Genomic DNA, 23,318 nt, shown 5'->3' with positions numbered 1-23,318 from the left:
CCTTAAATCTGCCTGGGTTTAAACATACATCTTCTCTTTTCAGAAAGAGAAAAGCTCAATTAATAGGGACAGAATAGCAAAGTCAAATATATTTTTTTTGTCTCGAATATTATAGGATACAGTTTTAGCTTCAGATTGTCATTGAGAGGAATCAATATATCCCCGTATGCATCGGAGTCACGTCTTTCGCGGGCATTTTAGAGCTTGTTTCTACCATAAGGCATCACCGAGTTAAGCATTGCTATAGAACGCTTGATATAATCTGGATACGTTTTATGATTTTATTTCCAAATATAAAGCAAACAATAGATACCCTTTGTTAAAGAAAAGGGCAAAAGGGATATGTGATACCCTCACTCAATTCGAGCCCAGGTTTTAGTAAAATACACCAAGCCCTTCCCAGACACGGAGGTATTTAATCAGTGCATGGGACAGTATTTGGCTATACCGACATCTATGAATAGGATAATTGTGTCTGTATAACAGGTAGGCTTACTACTTATTTTTTGGAAGATAAAGAAATAGGCTCCAATTTATATATGCAATTCTATGTTTATGCCCATAAAAATGTTTGGTGTGCGCGTGCACATATAGGAGGTCCCTTACCAGGCAGAAGGGAATGTTACTTTAACCCCTGCATCGGGGAGTTACAATGTTGCTATCACTATGCAACCTACTACCTATAGTAGGAAATCAAGTTTCTTAATAATAATATCCCACCTGTTATCGTGACACGACCCCATAATTGTTACAATTACAATAAAAAATAACACTTATATAACATATTTAACATACAGTTGAAGTCGGAAGTTTACATACACCTTAGCCAAATACATTTAAACTCAGTTTTTCAAAATTCCTGACATTTAATCCAAGTAAAAATTCCCTGTTTTAGGTCAGTTAGGATCACCACTTTATTTTAAGAATGTGAAATGTCAGAATAATAGTAGAGAGAATTATTTATTTCAGCTTTTATTTCTTTCATCACATTCCCAGTGGGTCAGAAGTTTACATACATTCAATTAGTATTTGGTAGCACTGCCTTTAAATTGTTTAACTCTGGTCAAATGTTTAGGGTAGCCTTCCAAAACCTTCCCACAATAAGTTGGGTGCAATTTGGCCCATTTCTCCTGACAGAGCTGGTGTAACTGAGTCAGGTTTGTAGGCCTCCTTGCTCGCACACGCTTTTTCAGTTCTGCCCACAAATGTTCTATGGGATTGAGGTCAGGGCTTTGTGATGGCCACTCCAATACCTTGACTTTAAGCCATTTTGCCACAACTTTGGAAGTATGCTTGGGGTCATTGGCCTTTTGGAAGAACCATTTGTGACCTAGCTTTAACTTCCTGACTGATGTCTTGAGATGTTGCTTCAATATATCCACATAATTTTCATCCCTCATGATGCCATCTATTTTGTGAAGTGCACCAGTCCCTCCTGCAGCAAAGCACCCCCACAACATGATGCTGCCACCCCCGTGCTTCACGGTTGGGATGGTGTTCTTCGGCTTTCAAGCATCCCCCTTTTTCCTACAAACATAATGTTGGTCATTATGGGCAAACAGTTCTATTTTTGTTTCAACAGACCAGAGGACATTTCTCCAAAAAGTACGATCTTTGTCCCTATGTGCAGTTGCAAACTGTAGTCTGGCTTTTTAATAGCGGTTTTGGAGCAGTGGCTTCTTCCTTGCTGAGTGGCCTTTCAGGTTACGTCGAAATAGGACTCATTTTACTGTGGATATAGATACTTTTACCTGTTTCCTCCAGCATCTTCACAAGGTCCTTTGCTGCTGTTCTGGGATTGATTTGCACGTTTCGCACCAAAGTACGTTCATCTCTAGGAGACAGAACGCGTCTCCTTCCGGAGCGGTATGACAGCTGCGTGGTCCCATGGTGTTTATACTTGCGTACTATTGTTTGTACAGATGAACGTGGTACCTTCAGGCGTTTGGAAATAGCTCCCAAGGATGAACCAGACTTGTGGAGGTCTACAATTTTTTGGGGTTGATTTCTTTTGATTTTCCCATGATATCAAGCAAAGACACACAGAGTTTGAAGGTAGGCCTTGAAATACATCCACAGGTACACCTCCAATTGACTCAAATGATGTCAATTAGTCTATCAGAAGCTTCCAAAGACATGACATTTTCTGGAATTTTCCAAGCTGTTTAAAGGCACAGTCAACTTAGTGTATGTAAACTTCTGACCCACTGGAATTGTGATACAGTGAGTTATAAGTGAAATAATCTGTCCGTAAACAGTTGTTAGAAAAATTACTTGTGTCATGCACAAAGTAGATGTCCTAACTGACTTGCCAAAACTATAGCAAGAAATGTGTGGAGTGGTTGAAAAACGAGTTTTAATGACTCCAACCTAAGTATATGTAAACTTCTGACTTCAACAGTATATATTTTAATATTCCTGTAGAACTGTAAAACAGAGTAAGATCATTTGAGCTTTGGAAACAAGTGCTTTCATAAATGCAGAGTGGGCGTCATTTCGCTGGAGCAGTGTAAAATAAGCTTTATATCATTGACCCAGCCTTAACGAATTTAGTTTATTTACATATCGAATTTGATTGTCCAACATCAGTTTCAGCATTTATTTATTTAGTCTCCGCTTACACGGAACCCAAACCGGCTGCGCGCGTGCGCTATTGTGCATACATTTATTTTGCCCCCCCACACCAAACGCGATCACGACACGCAGGTTAAAATATCAAAACAAACTCTGAACCAATGACATTAATTTGGGGACAGGTCGAAAAGCATTAAACATGTATGGCAATTTAGCTAGTTAGCTTGCACTTGCTAGCTAATGTTAATTTGTCCTATTTAGCTAGCTTGCTGTTGCTAGCTAATTTGTCCTGGGATATAAATATTGAGTTGTTATTTTACCTGAAATGCACAAGGACCTCTACTCTGATAATTAATCCACACATAAAACGGCCAACCGAATCATTTCTAGTCATCTCTCCTCCTTCCAGGCTTTTTCATCTTTGAACTTATATGGTGATCGCATCTAAACTTTCATTGTATTACCACGACAACCGGCAATAAAGTTCTTCTTTCAATCACCCACGTGGGTATAACCAATGAAGAGATGGCACGTGGGTACCTGCTTCTATAAACCAATGAGGAGATGACTTTCAGCGCGATCTGCGTCAGAAATAGGAACGACTTCTATTTTACCCCTTGGCGTCGCAGACGCTCGTTGGCGTGCACGAGCAGTGTGGGTGCAATAATTGAATAACATGGATTTCAACATTTATTTTGCGACGCTCGCGCACGCGACGTGTCTGGTCTGGTCAGCATGTCAGATTGGCCTCTCCTCTTCTGTGGTGCTGCATTGCAGTCAGTGATGTTTTCTCTCGGTAGCTGTCCATGGTTACTGAAATCAAATCATCTGAGTTTGCTAAGACACCAGCCTGATCTCCTGCTCCTTCTACCTCTGGAAACTATCTAGGTGGTCATGCAACTTCTCATGCGAGCTGAGGAGGCGGAAAGATTCTTCCAGTCCCTGGTTCCATCCCTGACCAGTGTAGATCTCCGTGAATGGCCTGTCCTTGTAGGCTTGTCATTCCCCACACTGGTGGATGTACATTGCTGCACACTGTTACATTTCACCAACGAATTTCTTTGGTTTAGAGATTGTGCCTCTTTTCTCATAGTTAAAAAAAAGATTTGCTTCCTGATAGTTTTTGTCTCTTAGACATGGTAGCAAATAGTTTCAAATCTCTATAGATTACTTTTAGCTAAAATGATATCCACTAGTAGTAGCTAGCTAACGTTAACAGGCTAGGTTATGCTACTGCCTTAATCACTGATTGTTTTCGTCATATACAACCCCCCCCCCCCAAAAAAATACAATAATTTAATTGGCAGATTCATTTTTATTAATATTTCACAATTGGATAATCCCATATAAACATACACATCACCATAGCTACCAATGATAGTGGGAGTGAACTTCGGGAGAAGCGGGAATGGGGTGGGGAGGGGAACTGCAGCAACGCTATGAGCTGGTGGCTGGGGTGCCGCGTGCGGTGTAGTAGCCGATCAGGGGCGCCGGAGGGTGGCAGCCAATTGTCAAAATTCCGCCCCAAATTCAAGTGCCGCCATAGGTGGCCGCCTAATGGGAGGGCCGGCCCTGATTGTCATTATCAATGGATGTAAAAACAGACTTTGTTAACTTGATGTTTGATGCGAAGAACAACATACTTTGAGAAGCTTCACAGTGATGGTGAGTTAAGAAAATCAGAAATAGTATCAGATCCCCAAATAGGTACATTTTATAGGCCTACATTTGCACTCAGGCCAGGTAGACTAGTCCTACTTCTATATGCGTAATCAGTTGCGTGTCCTTACTCAAGATTAACAAAAGCACTCCAAACAAAAGTCAATGAATAAAATCACAAATGGAATGAAATAAACAAACTTTTCTGTAGCCAAGGTTGTGCACTCTGCAAACAACGTGCCCACTCTGACAATGGTAAGACTCTAATAATAATATATTGAATGCATTAACAGAAATAAACCAAACAAACATTGTAGATTAGGAATTAACGGTAAATGTTCTACTGGTGATACTGGTGTGCCATCACCGTGGCCTCAGCAATGGATTCTGACAGACGTGAATCAGACAGTTGTCTCGTGTGCCATAATTGTTTTTATATAAATTTGCCACTGCTCGACTAAAAACAATCTTTGTCGACCAACAGCCTATCAATTAAACAATCAACCAGTCGACTAAATGTGGTCAGCCCTAATAATATTAGTAATTAGTGATGGGGGATCGAAACAGTATCTCAATATTATTTTTGCCGATTTTTATATATGATACTGACTGCACTTATCGATTCTAAAAAATATAATTAAAAAACATGTTTTAATAATTGGTAGGTAGTTAACGTTAGCTACCTCTAGTTTAGTCGGCTGTACCTGCTCCAAAACTCATCCTATAGCTTGTTCTCCATGTTCTTTTAAAATGGTGAGCACTTATTTCCATGACTGGAAATATATATATATATATTTTTTCTCATGGCTCTCTCTTGTCCATCTGAAGCAGACATATAGTGTGCAATATGTTTGGAACATAGAATCCCAATAAAATCTCAATACATATTGTATCAGCACCTGAGTATCGTGATGTCCCTGACAATTCCCAGCCCTATTCTTAATGACACAGAATAATGTTCTGATATTTTGAGGGGAAATTAAGGGGTTCTCATTGGAATAGATCCTTGAAGGACCAAAGGAATAATAAGAAGGGTTTTGGGTGTGACTCAGTCACATTGAGGTTTAAAATGATGTATCAAAAACACAGCAGCTCAATGACTTTCAACAAATGCAGTGCATTGTGGGGGAATGTCTAGGTAAATTAATATGAATTATTCCTCTCTTCATCCATCCTTTCAGGTTTGTTCCTCTGAATTCAACAATGTCAGGAGCAGCGAACCTGCCCAACCTTGAGGACACCAGTGTGTTTGACCTGTCAGGGTACCAGTACATCATCATGGCGGTGGTGGTGACTAAAGGATACCCCTACAAGAGACCTCTGTACTACAACGGTGAGGCACCAACCAAGGGGCTCCAGACATATCACATCATTCTTTGTGGGGTTCGGTAACGTTGTATGAACGTGCCTTGCAAATCAAAGCCACAAAAAAAGCACCTGTTGCTGGGTCTCCTTTCCCCTCCTTGATGTTCATTCAGTGTGCTGTAAGGGATAGTTTACTTGATTGGTCAATTTAAAAAGTGGTTTTAAATCCACTTAACCAATTTTGAGGTACTAAACCATCTGACACTTAGATTTGAGTGAACTATCCCTTTAAGCAGTGAACTCTGATAATCACAGTAGCTGCCAAGGTCTCTTACATGATGCCCATATTTTCTCTCTCTCCTAACAGTGGTTTTTGTGTGTGTGCTGCTGGTCTTGTTCGCTCTGATGAGTTGGCTGGTGCTAGCTCCCATGCCTTTCCTGCGCAAGCTGCTGAAGCTTTACGACATCCCTGATATGAACTTCAAAATCCTGCTGGTGGCCCTGGCCGCACTCAACTTTGTCTTCTGCTTCCTATTGGAGGTACTGTATGCAGAACCAACCCTAGGGCCCTGTTCTAAAAATTGTCCTTCCTTCCTTGAGGTAATCTCACGTTAGGATTCAGCCCTTAGTGAGTATGGTTACATGCACACAATAATGCGATTTATTGTGGATAGTCAGATTAATATAATAGTTTGATTAAAACATTTACATGCTTTGCAAGAACGATTTCCCAAAACAATCCTGTTTACATGGACACATCTGAAATCAGGCTACTTGATGGCACTCTGATAAATTCAGAAAAATCGGCAATCAAAATAAACGTTCTACCACAGCGACCATGTTATTTTTCGGAAGCATATTTTATTCTGAGTTTGGACATATAAAATGTGTATGTGAAAACTACTTCAAAGAGGCATACATTCAGTTGTTCCGAACTCACTTCACTTGTGCAAAAGTGGGAGGCTCACTCGGCTGGAGCTAGCACATGCGCAGACCAAATACACCGCAGCAAGACCGATTTAAGGTGTTTACTTGTCCTAATAATTAGAAATTTGCTTAGAAAACCAGGGGCCTCATTTATCAATATTGCGTAGAAACTATTCTAAGAAGAAGAATCCTAATCCTAAAACACGGGGCGAGATGTTAAAACTGTCCATTGTGCCAATAGATGGTATGCACTCACATGAGATTTGCCGTGATGTTGACAAATCAAAAATCAAATCAAATTTTATTTGTCACATACACATGGTTAACAGATGTTAATGCGAGTGTAGCGAAATGCTTGTGCTTCTAGTTCCGACAATGCAGTAATAACCAACGAGTAATCTAACCTAACAATTCCACAACTACTACCTTATACACACAAGTGTAAAGGGATAAAGAATATGTACATAAAGATATATGAATGAGTGATGGTACAGAACGGCATAGGCAAGATGCAGTAGATGGTATAGAGTACAGTATATACATATGAGATGAGTAATGTAGGGTATGTAAACATAAAGTGGCATAGTTTAAAGTGGCTAGTGATACATGTATTACATAAAGATGGCAAGATGCAGTAGATGATATAGAGTACAGTATATACATATACATATGAGATGAGTAATGTAGGGTATGTAAACATTATATTAAGTGGCATTGTTTAAAGTGGCTAGTGATACATTTTTACATAAATGTCCATCAATTCCCATTATTAAAGTGGCTGGAGTTGAGTCAGTATGTTGGCAGCGGCCACTAAATGTTAGTGGTGGCTGTTTAACAGTCTGATGGCCTTGAGATAGAAGCTGTTTTTCAGTCTCTCGGTCCCTGCTTTGATGCACCTGTACTGACCTCGCCTTCTGGATGATAGCGGGGTGAACAGGCAGTGGCTCGGGTGGTTGTTGTCCTTGATGATCTTTATGGCCTTCCTGTGACATCGGGTGGTGTAGGTGTCCTGGAGGGCAGGTAGTTTGCCCCCGGTGATGCGTTGTGCAGACCTCACTACCCTCTGGAGAGCCTTACGGTTGTGGGCGGAGCAGTTGCCGTACCAGGCGGTGATACAGCCCGACAGGATGCTCTCGATTGTGCATCTGTAGAAGTTTGTGAGTGCTTTTGGTGACAAGCCGAATTTCTTCAGCCTCCTGAGGTTGAAGAGGCGCTGCTGCGCCTTCTTCACAACGCTGTCTGTGTGGGTGGACCAATTCAGTTTGTCCGTGATGTGTACACCGAGGAACTTAAAACTTTCCACCTTCTCCACTACTGACCCGTCGATGTGGATAGGGGGGTGCTCCCTCTGCTGTTTCCTGAAGTCCACAATCATCTCCTTTGTTTTGTTGACGTTGAGTGTGAGGTTATTTTCCTGACACCACACTCCGAGGGCCTTCACCTCCTCCCTGTAGGCCGTCTCGTCTTTGTTGGTAATCAAGCCTATCACTGTAGTGTCGTCCGCAAACTTGATGATTGAGTTGGAGGCGTGCATGGCCACGCAGTCGTGGGTGAACAGGGAGTACAGGAGAGGGCTCAGAACGCACCCTTGTGGGGCCCCAGTGTTGAGGATCAGCGGGGTGGAGATGTTGTTACCTACCCTCACCACCTGGGGGCGGCCCGTCAGGAAGTCCAGGACCCAGTTGCACAGGGTGGGGTCGAGACCCAGGGTCTCGAGCTTGATGACAAGTTTGGAGGGTACTATGGTGTTAAATGCTGAGCTGTAGTCGATGAACAGCATTCTCACATAGGTATTCCTCTTGTCCAGATGGGTTAGGGCAGTGTGCAGTGTGGTTGCGATTGCGTCGTCTGTGGACCTATTGGGTCGGTAAGCAAATTGGAGTGGGTCTAGGGTGTCAGGTAGGGTGGAGGTTATATGGTCCTTGACTAGTCTCCCAAAGCACTTCATGATGACGGAAGTGAGTGCTACGGGGCGGTAGTCGTTTAGCTCAGTTACCTTAGCTTTCTTGGGAACAGGAACAATGGTGGCCCTCTTGAAGCATGTGGGAACAGCAGACTGGGATAAGGATTGATTGAATATGTCCGTAAACACACCAGCCAGCTGGTCTGCGCATGCTCTGAGGACGCGGCTGGGAATGCCGTCTGGGCCTGCAGCCTTGCGAGGGTTAACACATTTAAATGTTTTACTCACCTCGGCTGCAGTGAAGGAGAGCCCGCAGGTTTTGGTAGCGGGCCGTGTCAGTGGCACTGTATTGTCCTCAAAGCGAGCAAAAAAGTTATTTAGTCTGTCTGGGAGCAAGACATCCTGGTCCGCGACGGGGCTGGTTTTCTTTTTGTAATCCGTGATTGACTGTAGACCCTGCCACATACCTCTTGTGTCTGAGCTGTTGAATTGCGACTCTACTTTGTCTCTATACTGGCACTTAGCTTGTTTGATTGCCTTGCGGAGGGAATAGCTACACTGTTTGTATTCGGTCATGTTTCCGGTCACCTTGCCCTGGATAAAAGCTGTGGTTCGCGCTTTCAGTTTCACGCGAATGCTGCCATCAATCCACAGTTTCTGGTTTGGGAATGTTTTAATCGTTGCTGTGGGTATTATGTCGCCGATGCACTTTCTAATGAACTCGCTCACCGAATCAGCGTATTCGTCAATGTTGTTGTTGGATGCAATGCGGAACATATCCCAATCCACGTTGCGATCGAAGCAGTCTTGAAGCGTGGAGTCAGATTGGTCGGACCAGCGTTGAACAGACCTGAGCGCTGGAGCTTCTTGTTTTAGTTTCTGTTTGTAGGCTGGAAGCAACAAAATGGAGTCGTGGTCAGCTTTTCCGAAAGGGGGCGGGGGAGGGCCTTATATGCGTCGCGGAAGTTAGAATAACAATGATCCAGGGTTTTGACAGCCCTGGTAGCACAATCGATATGCTGATAGAATTTAGGGAGTTTTGTTTTCAGATTAGCCTTGTTAAAATCCCCAGCTACGATCAATGCAGCCTCAGGGTGTGTGTTTTCCAGTTTACATAGTCAGATAAAGTTCGTTCAGGGCCATCGATGTGTCTGCTTGGGGGGAATATATACGGCTGTGATTATAATCGAAGAGAATTCCCTTGGTAGATAATGCGGTCGACCATTTGATTGTGAGGAATTCTAAGTCAGGTGAACAGAATGACTTGAGTTCCTGTATGTTGTTATGATCACACTACGTCTCGTTAATCATAAGGCATACCCCCCCGCCCCTCTTCTTACCAGAAAGATGTTTGTTTCTGTCGGTGCGATGCATGAAGAAACCAGCTGGCTGCACCGACTCCGTTAGCGTCTCTCGAGTGAGCCATGTTTCCGTGAAGCAAAGAACGTTACAGTCTCTGATGTCTCTCTGGAATGCTACCCTTGCTCGGATTTCATCAACCTTGTTGTCAAGAGACTGGACATTGGAGAGTAGTATGCTAGGGAGTGGAGCGCGATGTGCCCGTCTCCGAAGCATGACCAGAAGACCGCTTCGTTTGCCCCTTTTACGGCGTCGTTGTTTAGGGTCGCCGACTGGGATCTGATCCATTGTACTGGGTGGAAGGCAAAACACAGGATCCGCTTCGGGAGAGTCATATTCCTGGTCGTAATGATAGTGAGTTGACGTTGCTCTTATATTCAGTAGTTCCTCCCGACTGTGTGTAATGAAACCTAAGATTACCTGGGGTACCAATGTAAGAAATAACACGTAAAAAAACAAAATACTGCATAGTTTCCTAGGAACGCGAAGCGAGGCAGCCATCTCTGTCGGCGCCGGAAGTGTATAAAACAGGAGTGGCATGGGAGGTTTATTTCTTAGACTGGGTTAAGATGTCAATTTTGGGACACATCCTCAGTAGTGTGCCTTCGAATCAGTGGTGTTTCGGCCTTTAATCACTAAACACCCTCATCAAAGGTGGCCAGCTAAAGGGTGATCAAGCCTTAGCTTGTGTCCCATGTCCAATTAAGATTTCCCACGGGACTATGCAAGGCAGGGGCGTCCTCTTCCCTGAGCCAGCCCTACAGCTGACCGCATACCTCAGATCTGAATTGGGTTCTCAGGTGGGGGTGGGGGGTCATGAAGTTATAGCCCAGCAAGGGTCCTTCCGTATGATCCAGATCCACTGGCTGCCTCTTTCAGCTGCTTGAGAAACTGCTCTGACGGTCTGCCGCAGAGCCTGTCCATGGATTCCAAGTTCTTTCAGCAACCTGATGGTGGAAGAAGCCACGAATCCTCTGCATCCCACTTCAACTGGCCGGACTTTTGCATTCCAGCCTTGCTGAGTTGCGTCTGCTGCCAACTCTGTGTAACGCAGTTTCTTACGCTCGTAGGCCTCTTCAACAGAGTTTTCCCACGGGACTGTGAGCTCTATGATGTACACAGCCTTTCATGAAGGGGACCAGAGTACCATGTCTGGCCTAAGGTTGGTAGAAGCAATCTCAGGTGAAAAATGAGTTGCTGGCCAATATCGACAAGCATCTTCCAGTCCCGGGCCATGGCTAGGTGTCCAGTTTCTGGCTTCGTAGGAGGATGCTTGGGCCTTTTCTGTCCCTCCCGGATGAATGTTGTTGTTTTGACGGGATTGCTTGCTTTTGGAGGTAATGAATTGGTTGCACTTCTCTTGGTCTCAAGTGCTGCAGCCAGGCTCTTGAGGACCTGATTGTGCCTCCAGGTGTAGCGGCCTTGTGAGAGGCTGGTCTTGCAACCTGTCATTATATGCCTGAGAGTCGCTGGAGCTGGGCAGAGGGGGCAGGTCGGGTCCTCGCCATACCATTGATGTAGGTTTTTTGGTGATGGAAGCACATCATAAACAGCTCTTATGATGAAGCTGATGTTGCTTGCCTCCATTTGCCAAAGCTCACTCCAGTTGATCTTTCTCCTCTCCAGGCCTTCCCACTGCGTCCATTGCCCTTGTTTAGCAAGAGAGACAGCCTTTGCACTTCTTGCAGTCTCCTCCTGTCTGCGCATCTCCTCGACCACCAGCTTCCTGCGTTCAGATGTTGTTGCCTTATGGAACGTTGGTTTGCTTTCTGCCAGGCCAAAGCCTCCTCTTCCATGCTGGATATTCCCCACAATGTCTTGGTGTCTCAGGGCTGATGTTGCTTGCTGCACAGCCTTGGATGATGTCCATTTCCGTCCAGTTTGTAGGGGAGGTGCAGCCTTGCTAATGGTCTGGTCTTTGGAGTCCTTCAATGTCATCTGAAGTCTTACTTTAGAGCACTTGTACTCCTCCGTTAGACTTGTAAGAGGTAGTTCAAGGACCCCTTTGCCATAGAGGCCGATGTTACTCAGGCATCGTGGGACACCCAGCCATTTCTTCACGTATGAGGTAATGGTTCGCTCCATCTTCTCCACTGTTGTTATTGTGACCTCATAGAAGGTGAGTGGCCACATTACCCGGGGAAGAAGTCCAAACTGTAGGCACCAAAGCTTGAGCTTCCCAGGCAGTAGGGTCTTGTTGATGTTCTCAAGACCGTCGGCGATGTCCTGCATTACTTGCTGCACTTGATCTTTATCCCGGAGGCTTTCGTTGTACCATCTACCCAGGCTCTTGACGGGTTGCTCAGACACCGTTGGTATCGGGTCATCTCCAATGCAGAACCTCACATCTTTAAGCTGTCCCTTGACTATGGAGATGCTTCGAGATTTGCTTGGCTTGATTTTCATCCGGGCCCACTTGGTGTTATCCTGCAGTTTTGCAAGTAGCCGCCTGGTGCATGCTGCAGTGGTGGTCAGTGTAGTCATGTCATCCATGTACGCTCGGATAGGTGGGAGACGGAGCCCTTCCTTAGTTCTCTCACCGCCGACCACCCATCTCGATGCCCTGATGATGACTTCCATGGCCATAGTGAAGGCCAGAGGTGAAATTGTACAGCCTGCCATTATGCCTACTTCCAAGCGCTGCCATGTTGTTGTGAAGTCAGGTGTTGTGAAACACAATTGCAGGTCTTGGAAATAGGCCTTTACCAGTGTAGTGATGGGTTCTGGTACGTGGAAAATGTTGAAGGATTCCCAGAGGAGTTCATGGGGAACTGAGCCAAAGGCATTGGCCAGGTCGAGGAAGATGACATAGAGGTCTCTCTTGTCCTTCTTAGCTGTTTGGATCTGGTGCCAAATCATACTAGTATGTTACAGGCAACCAGAGAAACCAGGAATGCCTGCTTTCTGTACAGATGTATCAATGTACTTGTTCCTTTCCAGGTAAGTGGACAGCCTCTGTGCTATTATACTGAAAAAGATCTTCCCTTCGACGTTGAGAAGGGAGATTGGTCGGAATTGACTGATGTCTGTCGCATCCTTCTCTTTCGGGATTAGCACACCACCAGCCCTTCGCCATGCTTTTGGTATTATTTCCTTCTGCCACACTATCCTCATGAGCCTCCAAAGAAAGCGTAGAACATCCGGGGCGTTCTTGTAGAGCTTGTATGGTATTCCATTAGGCCCAGGAGCCGAGGCCGCTCTTGCTCGTCGTGACAACGTTCTCTACTTCCTTCCATTTTGGAGGGTCAGTGTCCAGATTGAATTCTGGTGGTTGAATAGGTGGGATGTCATGTGGGATGATTATCTGCTCATGCCTTTTCGTGTCCTGGTGGACCTTTTCCAGATGTTCTTCCAGTTCTGGCTTTTGAGTTTTTAGGATTCCGCACTTTTCCTTTGCGAAGAGGTCTTTGACAAACTTAAAGGGGTTTTTATAGAACCGTGTTCTTGAGTGTTCCTTCTTCCTACGAAGTTTCCTTAAGTTTTCCGCTCTTCGCAAGGTTGCCAGCCGACATTTGATGTCTGCTTGGAGTAGCATGAGACCTTCTCTCTCTGCATCAGAGGCCTTCTTCCACTGCTTTCTCAGCTGCCTTCTCTCTCTGACAAGTATCTCGATCTCTTGCTGCCTCCTAGATTTGACTGGCGCGGGTGGTGTCTTGCCACTTCTCCTTTCGTTTACTCCAAAGCGCTCTTCTCCGTAGTGGTAGATAATGTCTCCCATCCTTTCAAGCTTTTTCTCTGCTGTTCCTACCTGTTCCAAGATTTTTGTCAGGTCGTTGTTGATTGTTTCCCACTCTCTCTTTTCAACAGCTTTGGGCCACTTCACACCCGGTCTGTGCCCTTTGATCTTTTCCTGTTTTAGAGGTCTCTGTGGTTGGGTGAGTTCATCCACCGGCATTTCTGTGCTTGTGTTATCCTCCTCCGTTACAGGGGTGCTGATGCTCTGCGAACTTTGGTTTGCGTCCCGTCGCTGTGCTTCATTCGACTGTTTTGACTGGCTGCTTCGTAAGAAGTACTGGTCAATGCGAGGTCCCTGTCTCTGCTCTCCCAAGCACCTTTTCCTCCCTTGATGGATCCTTAACCCCCTTGCCGATGTTACTCTCTCCCAACCACAGCTGCACACCTGAAGTGTGTGTCCTGCTGCTGTTATGGTTGTCTCATGTGCTGTGTTCCTACTCGTAGTCGTTTCCGTTCCTGGGTCCGTAGCCGTGTGATCAGTCGTTGAGCCATCTTGCGCCCCAGCTCTTGCAGGCTCTAGGGGTATGTTCCTTTGTTGACTTTCAGTAGCACTTAGCGGGTGTCTCCAACATACTGAAACAGCGTCGGAGACTGCCAACATGGGTACCTAGCCCATGACAGCCCCAGTGGGGTCTATTCCCTCCGGTCAGCTGTCTCTCCAAGCTGTCACACAGACTTTCCTATGTTGTCAGCTGTCCTTTCAAAGCAGTCACTGGACTGGAAAAAATAAAATACTAAAATACTACTTAAGAACAGAATTGAGAATGTTCATAACATAGGAAAAAGTGTGATGTGGTTTTGGAAAACGATATCTGATGAGCCGATCTGTATATTCTGCACAAAAAAATCCCACCCGTCTCCAAAAAACGCACTCTCTGCGCAATGCAGTGTGTGCCAAATCTCTAATTCAATTTCCCATTATCGCAGTCTTTTATAGTATTTCAACAACGATTTCATTTTCACACGTGCCTCTAATTGAACAAATTACTGTACTTTATATGGATTATTCTTATTAGGGCTGTCCAACTAAAATTCTTTTGAACATTTGATTGTTTGAAAAATATATATAATTTTTCCATATAGACACAAGCTATGTATTTAATAGAATCAACTATATATGCATTGAGCTTGTCTGATGCTTTAAGCATACTGTTTGATGAAATAAGACACAAATGACCCAGCAACATTAAGGAAGTTATATACAATTTAAAATACAACATGACATTACATTTTTGTATTTATTAGGGATCCCCCATTAGGTACTCTTCCAGGGGTCCAAACACATTAAGGCACTTACATCATATAACATTATTACACCACTACATATCTACAATGTATGTGTGTGTAGAGTGTGTGCTAGTGCTTGTGTGCGTATGCGTGTGTCCGTACCTGTGTGTATCTTCACAGTCCCCGTTGTTCCATAAGGTGTTCCATAATCTGATTCTACTGCTTGCATCAGTTACCTGATGTGGAATAGAGTTCCATGTCGCACTGTGTGCCCCCCATAGTCTGTTCTGGACTTGGGGATTGTGAAGAGACCTCTGGTGGCATGTCTTGTGTGGTATGCATGGGTGTCCGAGCTGTGTGCTAGTAGTTTAAACAAACAGCTCGGTACATTCAGCTTGTCAACACGTCTTACAAAAACAAGTAGTGACGAAGTCCATCTCTCTTCCACTTTGAGCCATGATAGATTGACATGCGTATCATTAATGTTAGCTCCCTGTGTACTTTTCCTAAGTCCCTCTTTGTGGCACCTGACCACACTACTGAACAGTAGTCCAGGTGTGACAAAACTAGGGCCTGTAGGACCTGCCTTGTTTATAGTGTTGTTAAGAAGGCAGAGCAGCGCTTTATTATGGACAGACTTCTCCACATCTAAGATACTGTTGTATCAATATGTTTTGACCATGACAGTTTACAATCCAAGGTTACTCCAAGCAGTTTAGTCACCTCAACCTCCTAAATTACCACATTTATTATAAGATTTAGGTTTTAGTGAATGATTTGTCCCAAATACAATGCTTTTCGTTGGAAATATTTAGGACAAATGTATTCCTTGCCACCAATTCTGAAACTAACTGCAGCTTTTTGTTAAATGTTGCCATGATTTCACTCGCTGTAGTAGATGACGTGCATAGTGTTGAGTCATCCGCATACGTAGACACACTGGCTTTACTCAAGGCCAGTTGCATGTCATTAGTAAAGATTGAAAAAGTAAGGGGCCTGATTCTACCAGGATTATGTTGGAGATGCTTCCATTAAAGAACACCCTCTGTGTTCTGTTAGACAAGTAACTCTTTATCCACAATTTAGCAGGGGGTGTAAAGCCATAAAACATATGCTTTTCCATCAGCAGACTATGATCGATAATGTCAAAAGCCGCACTGAAGTCTAACAAAAAAGCTCCCTCAATCTTTCTCTCAGCCAATCATCAGTCATTTGTGTAAGCGCTGTGCTTGTTGAGTGTCCTCCATATAAGCGTGCTGAAAGTCTGTCAATTTGTTTACAGTAAAATAGTATTGTGTCTGGTCAAACACCATTTTCCCCAAAAGTTTATTAAGGGTTGGTAAAAGGCTTATTGGTCGCCTATTTGAGCCAGTAAAGGGGGCTTTACTATTCATGGTTATCGGAATTACTTTTGCTCCCATCCAGGCCTAAGGACACACTTTCTTATAGGCTTAGATTGAAGATATGGCAAATAGGAGTGGCAATGTCAGCCGCTATTATCCTCAGTAATTTTCCATCCAAGTTGTTAGATCCCGGTGGCTTGTCATTGTTGCTAGATAAACAATTTAACTTCTTCCACACTCACTTTATGGAGTTCAAAATTACAATGCTTGTCTTTTTAATAATTTGATCAGTTATACTTGGCCCCCCCAAAAATGAAATGCTAATTTGGCTATCATAAAGAACTACAAATGCCATGTTGGTCTGGACGAGACTGCCGAATCGAGGAAAATGTAAGAATCTCTGGATTAACTATCTAATGTTAGCTAAATGTAGTAATTAATAAATTGGCAAAATGTCTTTAAATTGACAATTCTGTGAATGGTCTTGTGCAAGTTATGTATTTTTGTTTACTTTGATGCTCATTAGTATTTTCGAATCTGAATGTAAATAGAGCCAAATATATTGACATAAGTAGATAGATACTGCCATGGTGAGCCTACACGAAACACAGCCCTTATTTTAAGTCTTTCTAAAAATCCTCTATGGGAAAAATTAATGGTGGATAAACAATTAGAACCATTTCCCTGTTTGACAGCTAGGTTTTATGCGTATTAGGACACACACCTCCACTGTGGGGCTCTATAGGCTACACAAGGTATTCAGCAACGTTTCTTCTCATGTGAAATGCCAATTTATCTTGCCAGTTATGGTTTTCATGTGCACAGTTTAATTTAAATTTATAACGTCTTCGCATCTTAAAATCATTGTCATGTGGTTATCTAAATGATAATGATAAACCTAAAAAGTAACTTCTATTGCCAACTATCTAAAAATTGCCTATAAAGCAAACAAATAAGACCATTGCAGTCTGCAAGTAGAAAATATCCTGATAAAAATAAATATCCTATAAATCACATTGGCTATGCATGGCCCTGTCTGCAACGAACTTGAAACGTTGTTTCAACTATCTTGGGCCGAAGGATCAGAGAATTACATTTTTCCCTTTCACGCTGAGTGGTTATCGAATAGGAGAGAACTGTAAAGATTTTTCAAATACATTGAGGAACTATTGTCATTCTCAATGGATGTAAAAACAGACTTTGTTTGCTTGCCATTTGAGGTGAAGAAAACATTAGCCTACTTTGAAAAGCTCCACACCTCATTAGTGGTAGTGCGTTAAGCCAATCAGAAATACTATCAGATCCCCAAATGGAAACATTTATATGCATACATTTGCGCGCATATAGGCCTACTTCTACCTAATTGTGAACGTCCTTACTCAACATTGACAGGAGCGCTCCAAACAAAAGACTGACTAAATTGACTTGTTTCTCAAAAGTGTAGCATAGCTTGTGTACTCTGCAAACGATATAATAATATATTGAATGCATTAACAGAAATTACCGTAACCAAACAAACACAGATTAGGAATTAACGGTAAATGTACTACTGGTGATATGTAATGGGGAATTGATAGACGCAAACAATTCACACAATGATGTTATGAAACAATGAATGTACACAAATTGGCGGGAGAGCGCGCATTCTGGAGAGAGAGGTGCATTTTAGCCACACTACACTTCTTCTTGTACTGTGCCATCCCCGTGGCCTCCACAATGGATTAAAGACAATTTATGCTTGAGACGTAAATATGGTTGGTGGCTTCGTATGGAGGGTGTGACGCAATTGCAGAACCTCTGGAGGTCAAATCAAGGTGGAGGGCTCCTTATAGCTCCGCATTGACATGATTGGTTGATGGTAGGTGTGGTGCGGGAGGTCCTGTATGAACACGAACTCACTTCTTTGACAATAGCTCTACTCCGCGATGTGCAAAATGTATGTTTGCTCAGACTTCTGCGGAGGCCTCATCACAGTAAATGCTGTACGGCCACTGCAGATGTCAGATTGACCATGCAGAGCCTTTGTCTCAGTCTCCGCTATGGAGTAGTTCACTAAGATGGGCGCAAATAAGACAGGTCTCTCGTGTGCCATGAAAAAAATAAGATTTGCTTGGTCGACTGACCAGTCGACTATTTGGGTTCAGCCCTAATTATTATCGTAGCAAATTCACTGTGGTCAAATTATGTGATATAGCCTGACAAGATACAGTATGTTGCATGAATTCACAATGAAAATGCAATGAAGTAGAAAAAATGTATATTATTACTCACAATTTCACACATTTTCCACATTCTACGCTTGACAAATAGTTCCCTTATTCCACCACTTGGCACTGTGCCTACGCATGGCTGTGCGTGAAATGTATGCACTCAAGCAAATGTTCATATTGATAAATCACATTTTGTGTGGAAATGATCCCAGACATGGTTTACGCAGATTTGTGCCAACGCATGGTTGATAAGAGGCCCCATATGCTTACTTTGAACTTGACCATAAGCCAATTAAGATAAGCAGAGTAAGGTGTTTACATGACTATTGCATAATCTGCATACTGCCATAATCAGTTTAATATCAAATTATTACTATGCATTTAAACGTACTCAATGACTGTGTGACTATCCTACTGGCTCTCCTGTAGATGCTGATAGACCGAGGTATGCTGAACTGCCTGCGTCTGCTCCGAGGGAGGCGCCAGTCCAAGAAGCAGTACAAGCGCCTAGACGTCCTCCTGTCAGACTCTCCCTCCTGGCCCCCCCTGGACCAACCACTAGTCCCGCCCCAGTGCACAGTCATTGGCCTGAGCTAGCATCAGCCTCTCCTCCCATTGCACAATATTGAGAGATTCGATTATCTGGCCCAGGTTGTGTCGGTGGGAGGAGTCTAAACCGATAGCATTAGTTTTGGAACCGTGCTGCCTCCCGGGCATGAGTCAGCCAAGTGCCCAACTCTGTCCGATGGCGAAGTCGGCTCAAAACAAAAGTGACGTAGGTGAAGCACGTGAAGTAATGAGTAGGATTCTGTGTTCACATGTAAAAGTGATTGCTTTAGATTAACGCTTTCTGTCTTCCCAATGAACGTTCGAAAATTCTAACATTTTATCGATAAACCATGCTCCATTGTTGACATGACCGAGCGGTGCAGATTACTCTTCAATTTGATAAAAGCGCTCCTCCCTCAACGCTTTCGCCCATTTACATCACAGGCCATAGACCGGTGAACCGTGGTTAATTTTAATCGAACTCTCTCAATATTTCCCCAGCCAAAGAGTGCCTAGGATCTGAGCCACATCCACAATGTCGCAGTGAGGACAGTGAACAAACCTCTGAAGTCTGTTTCACACATTTTTCCTTTTCAACAGCAGTGTGAAGTACAATACTGTGCCACTGGACTGCCGAGTGGTGCAAGGCACTGCGTCTCAGCGTTAGGTGTCACTACAGACCCTGGTTCGATTCCAGGCTGTATCACAACTGGCCGTGATTGGGAGTCCCATAGGGCGGCGCACAATTGGCCCAGCGTCGTCCGGGGTAGGCCATCATTGTAAATTAGAATTTGTTCTTAACTGATTTGCCAAGTTAAATAAAAAAAATAAAAAATACCAGCCAGTGATATAAGATTATGAAAAGCTCAAATGTTCAATAGTATTAGGAATAAAACTATTTTTTAAATGTTCTTGTCAGGTTGTATTTATGTTTCTCAGAGGTAGGTGGTTGCAACACAATAGAGAAAAGTGAAATGTTTACAAGAGAGCTAATTTGATCCCATTAATATGTTCAATAGGGGACTCCAATGGACAACAAATGTGGATGATATACGTATCATTTCTGTGGTGAAATCAATATCACTTTAAACTGTCATGGTCATTTTGAGATATAAAGAAAAGCAGTAGATTATTATATAAATCATTTTAATTAAAATTAAAAATTTACAGGCAGTTTTGTTCTCACTCAGAGCTTCACAAACCCTGTTGATCCTGTCTATCCCTCTTAGTGCAGACAGAGGACTTTCAGAAAAACCTTAATATCCAGGGTTACCCTCTGGCATGTAAAGTTTTCACAACCAACATCGGATGAAAACTGAATTGTCAGTTGGGAGGCGATGTTACTGAACACTAGGTGAATGGTTGATACAGTACTATGAAAAAGTATTTTCCCCTTTAATTTGCTCTACTTTTGAATAGAGCATCAGAAAGGGGGCAAATACTTTTTCACATTTCTATCTGCAGCAGTAATGTGGCTGCTAAAGAGGCAACTGGACTCCCCTGAGTTCTTTGGAATAGTGTGCTGATATTCCTCCATTCAAATATCATCATGGCATACTGAAGAGGCCAGAGGCTGTCCACCTGACAGACTTGGGCTGACGCTCATGGATTCCTTTCATTCCAAACATACATTAGTTTAACATTTGGGCACACGTTCAGATATCGGTGTAGCATTAAGTTTAAAGTAGGTGCTCACGAAAGCTTTTATGGACATCAGTTTTTTTGCACTCGATCCCTCCCCAAAATACAGTCTGACATTGCACCCAAGTTCCTACTTCAGTGAAGTACATTAGATGAAATGAACGCAGTTGACAGTGTGTGTATGTATGTGTATATATATATGTAATGGATGAGCCATGAGGGGAGAACATATGCATTTAGATTCACAGCACATCCCATAGAATTGGAGGCCTTTTGTATTTTTTTACACCCTACTATAACCCCTTAGAGGGTGCCCAGCCATTTCATCTTCCTCTTAATTACTCTCCCCATGTCAGGATGGCCCCTATTCCACTTATCTGTTTTGGTGAAAGGTTTGTGTGCCATCTAGGCATGCTGGTTGGCAGACAGCATGATTTTTTTGATTGGTCCTCTGGGGGTGTGGTGGAATTTGTAAGCCCTGGTCTGGAGGTACGGAGAAGACCAAAAACAGTGGTGCTTATGTACAGTATAAATTATGTGATCATCTACAAAAATATTGCTTTAGTCAAAGTTGGGCTTCCAAAATATATGTAGCAGATAAATGACAAGATACCCAGACTTTGTTTACTCAAGTTTACAGAATCAGAGATTGATGTCCGATCCGAACAGCCACATGTATACACACATACAGTAGGCCTATACTTGAGATTAACAATTGTATCATGGCAGCTGTGCAGTGGACACCATTTCGCCCTGCACTGTCAACTGGTAACAGCCTGCATAAGGTATTTATTTACCCGTCTGCATTCAGCTTTTCCTGAGGCCACTCTTCACGGCTGGCGCTGCCTAGTATTCTCTTCCTGGCCTCCGCGTATGCCTCCTCCCGCTGGGCCAGGGACTTGACCTGTGGCGCGGGACGGTTCTGGCCCTGGGGCAACCCGTTACTGGAGGGCCTCTTCAGAATGCGGATCTGGGGCGGAGGCGCTGCGTGGGGGGAGTCGTCCTGGATCACGATGGCCGTCTTCAATGGTGACTGTGTAGAATTATTACTGGACAGTCTGGGAGCAAAACAACAAACTAGTGTGAATGGTGATTTCAGTGAGAAGGCTGTGAGTAGGAGAGGGGACTATGAATGTGGCTGTACCAGTGGGAGATGAGGGGAGGTCAATGGAAGTATTTAAGAGAAAATGCTTAGTGCTTGTGAGGTGGACAGATGTTTTGAGTAATGTTAAGGTTATGAAATGCAAATGGCTTTAATTAAGAGACTATTTTCCTAAATGCCTGTCCATTATCAAAAATGTTTGCCCTATGACTTGTTTGAGTAATGCACGTGTCAAACTCATTCCATGGAGAGCTGAGTGTCAGTGGGGTTTTGCTTCTTGTACTTCATTGATGAATTAAGGTCACTAATTAGTAAGGAACTCCCCTCACCTGGTTGTCTAGGACTTAATTGAAAGGAAAAAAATAAAACCGAGGGCCAACAGTGTCAGCATTTGACTCACTTCTCTTTCTGGCTGATCCTAAACTTTTCTAATCTTCTCTCCATTTCCTGCATTTAAGAGACAGAACAGAAAGATCTGTGATTAAAATGCAATTGTGCATGCGAAATTGTAACGTTATGCCAAATGTAACTTGAAAGTGGTAACCGGGGTGAGTAATGTTAGCAGGAAGAAAGGGGGAGTGGAGGGTGGCTGAAACAATGGAGGCCTGGATTCAATTTCAAAGTTATTTATACACTGGCAGTATGGCAATAAAGCAAGGCTGGAAATATAGTCTAGTAACGTAAGTTGGAAAATTGACATTGAGATAGACATACGATTGGCACCATAATTATTCAATAGATGCTAGCTGTAATATTGCTATCGCTGCTGGAGGGGCACACGAATCAGTATCAAACGTTTCATGAATTCATAAGTTAGCTAACGTTAGCCAGCTAGCCAAGACGTGGATTTTAAAGCGCAACGTAAAAGCATTTCAACAAACTATTTTGGACTGAGCCCTACAGTGGACGCGTCATAATACCCATGACACCTAGCAGTGGAACACGAAAATGGATCTAATCGTTTTCCAATATGTGATTTTAGAACCACTTCAAAACGGGGAAGAACTACATTGTTTGCATCCATGAGCTTGCTTTTTTTATGACCAGCACTGTAGGTGCGCGAGACAACTTTACCAGCATCATAGCATACGTATCGATGAATCGTTGTGACATACATTTTACACTATCACTTGTATTTCATGTCACAATGATTCATCGATACGTATGCTATGATGCTGGTAAAATTGTCTCGCACCTAATGTTACAGTGCTGGTCATAAAAAAAGCCCCCAAAACATAGCAAAAAGACTCTGTTTCAGTACTGTAGCTATAGTTAGCATCATCTAAAAATAGCCCTAATTTATAAGAGTTTTGTTGTATAGCACACTGTATTACTTATACAACTAATATAAGGACAGGACATGAGACGGGAGTAGAAATTAACGTGGGCATTGTTTAATGCGTTTCACAGGAAGAACATTAAAAGCATTTCAACGTAGGTAAGCAAGGGGGGTTACAAGTGCCCTAAAGGGACAAAACTAGAATATCAATACACAACAAGTTCTTATTTGATTAATGGTGGTCGGTGTCTTGTTTTGCACGCTTTGTACAAAATAATAAAATGCAGTACTACAGGATATTTCTTAACGTAGCTATTTATTAGCTAGCTATAACTGGCATGTTCACGTATCGCCAACCAGGATCAAACTGACCATGACCTAATCATTTGGGTGGTCTTAACCAATCATAGCACAGTATGATATGGCGGTAAAATGCATCCAATTATAATTCAGTATGTTTACACATATGAATATTACAGTCGGACCTATCTGAAGTTAGCCACAA

The 23,318-nt window shown here is 43.2% G+C and overlaps 2 protein-coding genes across 3 annotated transcripts in view; one reads left to right on the top strand and one right to left on the bottom strand.

The window, feature by feature from the left end:
• atp13a2 (ATPase cation transporting 13A2) overlaps window positions 1-19,702 on the top strand; it is a 44,665-nt gene extending 24,963 nt beyond the window's left edge. Inside the window, exons 27-29 of one of the 2 annotated variants that reach the window (XM_039010874.1) lie at window positions 5,415-5,566; window positions 5,906-6,078; window positions 18,672-19,702. In XM_039010874.1, coding sequence (XP_038866802.1) covers window positions 5,415-5,566; window positions 5,906-6,078; window positions 18,672-18,839 — 493 coding nt within the window. In that variant the 3' untranslated portion in view covers window positions 18,840-19,702. The remainder of the gene's footprint in view (window positions 1-5,414; window positions 5,567-5,905; window positions 6,079-18,671) is intronic. The other variant, XM_039010875.1, reaches the window with a different exon arrangement.
• A 1,068-nt stretch (window positions 19,703-20,770) lies between these two features.
• On the bottom strand, window positions 20,771-21,978 carry szrd1 (SUZ RNA binding domain containing 1). The gene is made up of 2 exons (XM_039011502.1): window positions 21,935-21,978; window positions 20,771-21,490 (listed from the first exon to the last, which is right to left on the bottom strand). The coding sequence occupies exons 1-2, from the start codon at window positions 21,976-21,978 to the stop codon at window positions 21,226-21,228; spliced, it is 309 nt and encodes a 102-aa protein (XP_038867430.1). The 3' UTR covers window positions 20,771-21,225.
• Window positions 21,979-23,318: the final 1,340 nt, after the last annotated feature.

Source organism: Salvelinus namaycush, chromosome 16 (assembly GCF_016432855.1).
Source record: "Salvelinus namaycush isolate Seneca chromosome 16, SaNama_1.0, whole genome shotgun sequence".
In the NCBI taxonomy this organism is placed as follows: domain Eukaryota; kingdom Metazoa; phylum Chordata; class Actinopteri; order Salmoniformes; family Salmonidae; genus Salvelinus; species Salvelinus namaycush.
Note: the sequence above shows the minus strand (reverse complement) of the source record. Positions and strands in the feature narration are given on the sequence as shown.

Coding starts and splice junctions, on each gene's coding strand:
- szrd1 (XM_039011502.1), bottom strand. CDS start 21,978: ATGGAGAGAAGATTAGAAAAGTTTAGGATCAGCCAGAAAGAGAA. Junction 21,491..21,934: donor AGGATCAGCCAGAAAGAGAA/GTGAGTCAAATG, acceptor TTTTGCTCCCAG/ACTGTCCAGTAATAATTCTA.